The sequence below is a fragment of the Hoplias malabaricus genome, chromosome 6 (assembly GCF_029633855.1).
Source record: "Hoplias malabaricus isolate fHopMal1 chromosome 6, fHopMal1.hap1, whole genome shotgun sequence".
NCBI lineage: Eukaryota > Metazoa > Chordata > Actinopteri > Characiformes > Erythrinidae > Hoplias > Hoplias malabaricus.
The window spans coordinates 18,214,497-18,223,896 of NC_089805.1; the positions used below are offsets into that span (position 1 = coordinate 18,214,497).

General features: G+C 38.4%; 1 protein-coding gene across 3 annotated transcripts in view; it reads left to right on the top strand.

The window, feature by feature from the left end:
- The window catches only part of ash1l (ash1 (absent, small, or homeotic)-like (Drosophila)), a 43,233-nt gene extending 33,833 nt beyond the window's left edge, over positions 1 to 9,400 (top strand). For all 3 annotated transcript variants that reach the window (XM_066673689.1, XM_066673690.1, XM_066673691.1), the window contains 7 exons: positions 78 to 164; positions 398 to 488; positions 789 to 927; positions 1,069 to 1,241; positions 2,077 to 2,243; positions 3,319 to 3,805; positions 6,579 to 9,400. In XM_066673689.1, the coding sequence (XP_066529786.1) occupies positions 78 to 164; positions 398 to 488; positions 789 to 927; positions 1,069 to 1,241; positions 2,077 to 2,243; positions 3,319 to 3,805; positions 6,579 to 6,670 (1,236 nt within the window). In that variant the 3' untranslated portion in view covers positions 6,671 to 9,400. The remainder of the gene's footprint in view (positions 1 to 77; positions 165 to 397; positions 489 to 788; positions 928 to 1,068; positions 1,242 to 2,076; positions 2,244 to 3,318; positions 3,806 to 6,578) is intronic.

A 9,400-nucleotide genomic window follows, 5' to 3' on the forward strand; every position in this document is an offset into this window, starting at 1 on the left:
CAAGAAAGCTAAATGTGACAGCAGCCATAAACCATGTCCTCTTTTTTTTCCTTTTTCCTTTTTCCTTTCACTCCTAGGTCTGGCAGCATTGTGACTGCATGCGTCTGGAGGCGGAGGTGGAGCATTATCTTTGTGAGCAGTGTGATCCTCGCCCAGTGGACAGGGTATTTGACCTTTTCACCCCTGCTACTCATGAGCCTATTCATTTTGCATTCTTTGAGCTTGACTACCATCGTCACTGCCACTAATAAAAAATACTTGTTCTGTTATGTGAACTGTTATACTAAGCCACTTTTATATTCAAGTGTTCAAACAATAAAGGAAAATAATAACAATGGAATAATAATACAGTAAACACTTATGACTGTAAACTCATATTTTTCTTTTTACCCAATAGGAGGTCCCCATGGTGCCTCAGCCCAGTTATGCCCAGTCTGGTTCAATCTACTACATCTGCTTGCTCAGAGATGAACTGCTGCTACACCAGGGTATGTGTGTGTTTTTGGTGGTGTGTACTTGCATGCATATTAAAGAGAGTGGGCTGCACAATAAGAGTGATAAATTATATTGTCACAATATTACTTTTCTGCACATATTGCCGATATAGTTATTACTTACAAATCACTGACTAACTGCATGTTTCACTGAATATCTGAAACACTGAATAAAAATGGTTCTCAAAGGAGTATTTTTAAATGAGTTGTTACTCTGAAACTATCATTATCATGCATATCTACTCTCTTATTATTGTTTTTAACATGCATAGTTTTTTCTTCATTTTTTCAAAGGGGACTGTGTGTACTTGATGAGGGATAGCAGACGCACTCCAGAGGGCCAGCCTGTGCGTCAGTCCTACCGCCTTCTGTCCCATGTTAACAGAGAAAAACTGGACATATTCCGCATTGAGAAACTCTGGAAAAATGAAAAGTAAGCTCTTACACTTAATATTGTATTTTGCAGCAACACTTAATAAACGTAATAAAGGCTACAAGTGCTTTTCTGATTAGTTCACAGTGAACTGCTCTGGAAAAAATGTGCATGTAATGTGCCATTTTCTTTCTTTAAAAGGGGTGAGAGGTTTGCCTTTGGTCATCATTACTTCCGCCCTCATGAAACCCACCACTCGCCCTCACGTCGCTTCTACCATAATGAGCTTTTCCGAGTGCCTCTCTATGAGATAATTCCTCTTGAGGCGGTGGTGGGCACATGCTGTGTTCTGGACTTGTATACCTACTGCAAAGGTGAGACATGCTTCTATCTGTCAAACAAACACTGACTTGTAAGACAAACCACAAGACCTCACACTGTTATGTGCTGTGCTTTCGGTTAGGGTGGTATTCTCTCCTTGTCACTTTCTTACCCACACACATAGAACTTCAGCTGTGTATAGGCAAGAAACTGGCGATAAGATACATACCACGCTACAGTGTTTAGGGCAACAATGTAAGCAAGGTAATATATTTCAATCGTTAGCAAAAATGCCTTGGTATAAAATGCCACCATAAGCATAAAATCAGTGTACATAAATATACACTTTTAATCAGAACAGTGGCAGCCACATGTTCAATGTAGATTTCTATATTCATTTGTAAGCGCATTTTATTTTTATTTATTTATTTTGTTTTTAACCAATATATGCAACTATTAATTGGTTCAGACTGTAGAAAAAGTAGTGCCATTATGTTGGATGTTACAGGGACTGTAATAAAGGCATATGCAGATCTGTTCTTATTTAAGAATGGTGTGCTGAGCTGAAGTGTGGGCTTATTCTGGATCCTGCTTTAAAGGTTAATTTTTTTTTTGCTGTAGTATATAAACCAGTTTTCACAAGTTTAAGCACAATGCAAAACGAACCAATATCCGCAACAAATCTTTGCATTTTATCATGAATTAAAACTGATACTGTATTTTTGAGTATTGATACAGCATTGTATCACTATTTTCTTACACACCTAATAGAATTGCCAATGCCATGGGGCACTCTAAGACTCTTGTGCCTGACAAAAGTAGCTTACTTAAATATACCCATACACATTCAGGTTTGCTGACCTTGTGTCTCTGTGAACACTTCCTCAGGTCGACCGAAAGGAGTGAAGGAGCAGGATGTGTACATCTGTGATTACCGACTGGACAAGTCTGCCCACCTCTTCTACAAGATCCATCGCAACCGCTACCCAGTCTGCACCAAACCCTATGCCTTCAATCACTTCCCCAAGAGGCTTACACCCAAGAGGGATTTCTCTGTGAGTAGTAACTGATAGATTTTCACTCCATGTAAGAGTTCTCTTGATGTTGGATTAGCAATGTGTTTGTGATGGGTCACATACTAAGACCACTGATCCTGAGATATTTCTGTGAACTTGACTGATTCCGATTGTACAGTTATATAAAAAATTCCCTTGAAATTTCACAGTTAATAACAAAACAGATAGAAAATAGAGAATGTGCTGAGTAGTATGTGGTCTTTCTGCTTGGGTTAGAACTCATTGGCTGTTGAAATACCCTTTTTTTTACTGTCCTCACACTCTACTGTGTGCTTCTGCTTGATGTGGGAAACCTATTTTGTTGTTAAGTGATTCTTGTGTATCGTTGCTGTCCAAAGAAAAATGTATCTTCAAATTAGTACCTTTGTAGGAGAAGTGGAAGTCAGTGCAAAAAGATTTTATTCCAAGTAGTTTTGGAGCATTGCTGTTGGTCCATTCATCATGAAGTCTTAACACAATGTGAGGGACAGATGTTGTGTTGAAATGATGTAACCTAAAAATTCACAAAAATGGAGATACATTTTTTTCTTCAGACAATGATGATATCTTATATGTTATAGTGGTTTGTTGTACATCTCATATCTTGTAACCAAACCAACTCAACACTACTCAAGTGGCTCCCCTTTTTTGGAACACAGAGCCACTTTCTGACGTACTTTTGCTGTGCCTAATGACGCACACAAATATTGTACGTCATATCATGCATAACTGCAAGAGGTCATTATGTAAACATAGAAAATTCAGAAGAAAATGTAAAAAATGCTATTAAAAACATCTATTTTTTATTTATTTATTATTATTTTTTATTATTTTATTGTGAATGATACAATATGGCAAAGCCCTACTTGCATGTAACAACATACTCCACAAAGCCCTCCAGCAATGACCCCTTCTATCCTTGTTTCTCTTATGTCTTATTAACTTTTACCAGTTTTTTAACCAGTGAACTGAATCCTCTTGAATAACATTTTCAGCATTAATGCTTATCTTTCACACTTAGAAATTCCCTGTCCGTGTTCTCTCTTCTGACTCTTCTGATATTTCTCTCTCTCAGCCTCACTATGTGCCAGATAACTACAAGAGGAATGGAGGCAGATCAGCCTGGAAAACTGAGCGGTCCAAAGGGGCCACAGCCTGCGATGAAGACCCATCCCTCAGCGGTTCGTGTGACCAGCTGTCCACGGCTTTCTCTAGGGACACAGAAGGAGGTGGAGGAAGAGGAGCAGAAGGAGAAGTAGACCAAACTCATGAGGACTCCTCCACTTCCCTGACCTTGCTCGCTCCACCTCAGGAGCAGACGAGAGCCACGGAAGAGGAGGACGAGGAGGATGAAGAGGAAGTTGATGAGGAGGAGGAGGGAAGGGAAATGGAGGAGAACTCCACAGAAAGAGGGGGAAGTACAGAGGCCTTGGAACCTCGTACTTCATCTTCACTCTCTTCATCACCACTGCATCCTTCTGTCCTGGGACGAAGGGAGGCGCAGAGGGATCGACTGAACAAAATACTGCTACACTTGCTGCATCGAGCACCCAGCAAAAATGGTAAGAAAAAATTTCTTCAAATTAAAGAGGCAGGAAAAGAACTTTGACTGAGGTTGAATATCGTATTGTGCTTCTTTAAGAAGAAATCTTCTTTTCCAAACTCTTTATTCCCTAAAGAGTTTAGTCTGTACTGGGGAAAGATTGTAAGGAATCGTTAAGGTAATTTGGCTTATTAGGAAAACAGTTATGAGTACTGGTTTTCTGATGTCTGGTTCTGATTAGACATAGAGCTGTTAATATATTGAAACATTATACATTTATTGGCAATTACTTTAGACATAAAACTTTTTGGATTACGTTATAGGTGTGCGATTAGAGACAATAGCTTATTTCAGACAAACTTTCTTAGCTGCCTACGGTATCGTCTAAGGCCCTCTTCATACCTGACATTCAAAGGTGACGTTCACAATTTTAATCAAAAAGAACTTTTATTAAATTCTGAGGACATTTTCTCACCATTTTCTAGCCCAGTCTGTTTTTGCATGCTAGAAACTAATCTAATACGTATATGAAGCCCCAGGTATGCTATTTATAACTCAAGTTATAAATGAGTTTCAGTGTTAATCAAACTAATGTAATGTAATGTTTGACCCATCTGTAGCAGTGAACACACACACACACACACTAGTGCACAAGTGGCTGTGAACACACACCCAGCACGTTGGGCATCTATCCCCGGCTCAGTTGAGTGCCTTGCTCAAGGGCATTTCAGCCATGGATGGTTCTGCCAGTCCTGGGGATAAAACCCGGTCCTCTTACTGTTAGGCCAAGGCTGCCCCTTACATACATATTAAATTTTAGCCATACAGTTGTCATTTTCTTTCAAATACATCGTTCCACCTTCTGAACGTAAACAAACTAGAGAGAAAAGCCTAACACACTATAGCAACCTACTTAAAATGAAGCATGACAAAGCTACAGTTCATTTTGTCAGCTTTGAATTTCCCCTGGGGATCAATAAAGTATCTATCTATCTATCTTTACACCTCAAATCATTCATTCATTCATTCATTCATTATCTGTAACCGCTTATCCAGTTCAGGGTCACGGTGGGTCCAGAGCCTACCTGGAATCATTGGGCGCAAGGCGGGAATACACCCTGGAGGGGGCCACCTCAAACTAAAACACCTCAATGAAGCTCTGGTTTATTTGTGTACACTCCGTGCCTTTAGTGGCACCATGTATGTTTGAGTAAGTGAAAGACTTATTGAGTGGAGCCATGCTGAGAGCCACAGCGTAGCCTTAGTTTTACCCTGGGTGCGGAGAGCTTGTTTTCTGAACAATAGGGCTGGCCCCAAGTATTCGGGTATTCACAAATTTGTTCAATGGGTATGTATTTGGTTTCTAATTTTGAGATTCGATATACAGTTATTTGGATAAATGTGGTTATCGTTAAAGGCAACGCTCCACCATCTTCAGGCTCTTCAACATAAAAGTCTTTGTGCAAACGAAGCCTGAAAGTCAGTGATATGAATCAGCCTAACATCCTAAAACAGCACACTTACAACAAAGCGAGGTGACGCCATAGTTCATTTTGTGCATGAAATTAGAGCACCTCCGCTCAAACTGGTTAAACTGTATATACTCTGTGCTCTTACTTAGAGAGCTAGTTAGCAGGTTAGCAAGCATTGGTAGCTGTGACCACAGCGCAGTCTGGAGAGAGGGATATTAAAGCAGGTGTTGGAAGCGGATTTTGTTAATGACAACAGTATACACCACCCCACTCACCGAATATTCGAATATTCACAGAATATCCCGGGCGAAGCTCTAAAACCCTAATAATTGAGTTTTTGTCTTAGAATCTGAATAAGCACACCCCCAGAAGCCCTGATTTATCTACTTGTCATCTCTATACATGTTAAACAGAAATATACATTTTAGATAATTGTAAACGAAGTTACACGTGGCACATTTTTACATTTTGCACTTCGCCGTTCCCGTTACAAGAATGTGGTTATATGCATCTGTCATGGTTGGGCAGGAAAAGACAAGGAGGTGGATGTAAACGAAAGGAATACTTTATTAAAAAACAGAAGCAAAACAAAACAAACACCGTCAAGACAGACAGAATAAAGAGAAGACTAAACTACACAAGATTAAACAAGGACAGACAGGAAACAACTGTGAACTGGGGTAGATACATGTAAACACAAAGCCACATATCTACACACAGGAATTGACAAGGGAGCATTAAAACAAAGGGACTATATAAACACAGAGCATTGACAAGGAACACCCGGGACTGATAATGAGAAGGCAGGACTACAAAGGAGACACTGACTAGAGGGGGGAGCTAAGGCGGGACTAGGGCAGAGACAAGAACAACAAACAGAGCCATGTGCTAAATGAGCACATGGTGAGGAAAACAAACACAGGATGTGACAGCATCTCTGAACACTGTAGAATAGACACATAAAAACCTGTGTCTAAGAACCAAAATTTTTAAACCTACATTTAGAACCTACATTTTTAAAAAATATATTTAAAGTTTTATCCTTATTTCACTTTTATCACATTTTATTTATTTATTTAGACCTTGAACTCATGTAGACCTCCTTCAGTGGTTAGGTTCTGACCATAGGACCACCCCTGGCTGGATATCTTTGGTTGCTGAGACATTTTAAACCCACGAGTGACACTGAGGTGTTTGAAACTCTGTGCTGAATGAATAGGCACCAACAGCTGTGTTGTAACAATGATATTAAGCTGTGATAAAATTAATGTTTTTAGTAGTACAGTATTTTTTTGATGCACTTTTATGCTTTTCCCACAGCGATAGATGTGACTTACCTCTTGGAGGAAGGCTCTGGCCGTCGGCTACGAAGACGGACGCTTGGACTGAGTGATTTTGTGAGCAGGAAGTGACATCATCAGTGCTGCCTAAGGAACACATCCCCCTCTTTTTTTGCACAGCAAATTAAAAGAAAAACATGCAGGTGGGATGAAAAATGGCAAAAAAGGAAAGTATGAGAGAGGAGAGAGACTCTGGAGGTGAAGTCCCTCCCTTTCATACATCCCATTCCTTCTGTGCACTCTCTTTCTAAAGGACCAACGGAAGAGAGGTTATCCAAGCATAAGTGCACAGGACGCAAGGTTTTTTTTCAGCAATGTAAGAATCCTGTTATCACCTTGATGCGTTAAAAAAAAAAGTACGATGCAAAGACTCAAGTGTCAAAGACTCATATATAGGAACATTATACTCCAGGCGCTTTAAACTGAAGAAAAAAGAAGTACAAAGCTATTTAAGCCTTGAAATTCAAATGAACTTTCACATATGAACTATGACTGAGCTGTCGTCTAATGGTCTTTCAGTTTCTAAACATCACCAGAGGTCAGTCATTGAGGCAGCACGTGGTACTATATACAATTATACAGTATGTGACCTCTGTGGATGGACAGGGTGCAGGTTTCAGATGTGAGGTGAACAGCGCCCCATAGTGGTTGGTAACGACAAACCCACATTTACAGAGAACATGGAGGTGGGAGAGGAGCAACATAGGAGGTGCAGTGTGGCGCACATAGACACTGCCCGTGAACTGAGTAGAAGGAGTTGAGAGGAGGAAAAGAGCAGCAGAGAAAGAGCAATGGCAACTGCACTTTTTAAAAATTTGTTTAACAACACGGACATCGTTCGCTCCCGGAGATGTACGTACAGATGAGACACACTAACACTCAACACAGTATTGATCAATGCTGTGTGGTAAAAGCAAAACAAATAAGTATATTCTCTTTTTTTTTTGTTTGTTTGTTTGTTCAGTTTTCTGTCATACTGTAATTACATTAGGAATGGAGCGGGGGTGGGTGGGGTATTCTGTATTTTGCAAGCTCAGAATTTGGGATATTGATGGTTAGCTTAGTTTAGCTTCTGTCTTTGAAAAGGTGGAGATTGGTCTGTGAAGCAGCTAGCCTTCCCCCCTTTTTTTTTCAGGAGTTTGATTCACCAGCTCAGCAGAATGGTTATCCAGTGGGGGTGCACTGACTTTAACTGTAACGCCTTAGAATGCCATGGTCTTGACCTATGTGTGTATATGTGTTCATTTGAGTGATCGCCCAATTTTAACCTGTCAAAAAACAAAATAAAAAGTCAGATGACATTTAGAAACATGAAAAACAAAACGAAAAACTAAAAAAGGGCTTGACAAGCAGTTGACAAAATTGATGAGATATAACACATCCTGTGATGTCACACTTTATGTGAGGGAAGTTGGGATGAGTGCAAGTAAATGAGGGGATTCAGAGCGTTACTTTTCATTTCGTCTGTCATGTTGTAGACAGCCATGGGCAATGTTTATAGAATAATTGTGATGAGAAATTTGTTTTTCTTTTTGGTCCCCCTTCATCAATTTTTTTTCACACAGAGATATGCCTGCCCCTTTGTTGGACTGACAGAAAAGATAGAGAATAAATGCAAGAGAAGAAAAAACTGACAAAGAAAGGAACATGTATAGTGCCAAGCTATGTATATATACAGACAGGAATATGTGAGAGATGTCTCCAAAAGCAATATCTTGATAATGGATTTTGTGTATTGTATTGTACAGAACTCGACCCTATATGTATTATTATTATTATTATTATTATTATTATTATTATTATTATTACTATTATTATTACCATTATTATTATTATTACGATTAAGCCATTTGTATTGATATAATTGTTCATTTAAGATTTAAGCTTGGGCTGGAGGACAAAATGGATGATGAACGTTACATACATTTCTGGTCAATGATCAGGATTTGTATTCTTATGGCCTAAAAAAAATACAAAACAAACAAAACCCTGAATTGACATAGGAGCATGGTCAGATGGACTTGAGTGGAAAGCATTTTGGACATCACAGTGACCCCAGACCTGACAACTGTCATTGTAATTATTAATTTTTAACATTATTCTAATTATTATTATTACTTTTAAAGGTGGATGAAAAAAGCTACCCCTCATGTTTTTTTGCTGCAAAGTGTTGAACACTAAAAAAACAAACCAACATAAAAATGTAAAAAAAAAATAAATAAAATAAAATTTAAAAAATATTTTAGCAGATGATGGAAACAATAAAACAAAAATAAGAAAAGAACCTGTCAGCTGAAAATCATGTTCTTAATCTCCTTTTCTTTTATTTTCCTTCAAATTGGAAAACAATGGTTCCGTTTCTTTGTGATAGCAGTCATACTTAAGATGCTTGTATTTCTTGTATTTGTGTGTTTTTGTGTGATTTGTTTAGTTATTTTTAGACAATCACAAAATAACATGCAAGCATTGTATATGGACAGACTGACAGACATTTTGTGTTGTGTACAGTTTGTCAAGATTTCTTCCACTCTGGTTAAAAGTTTGTAATTATGATTCTAAAGTCATGAAAATGCTGTTGGTTTTTACTTTTTTGTTTTATATTCTATTTGTTTTTGTTTTTGTTTTGTTTGTTTGTTTTTTAATAAAAAGCACTACATTGTTGTGAATATACCTGCCTGTTGCTCTTACATTTAGCCAAGAATCATGTGATAGTTCTTTACTAGGTCATAACTATTGATAATCAAGGTATACAGTCAAAGCATATTTTAATTGTATGGATAGTCAATTAATACATCTGCAAAT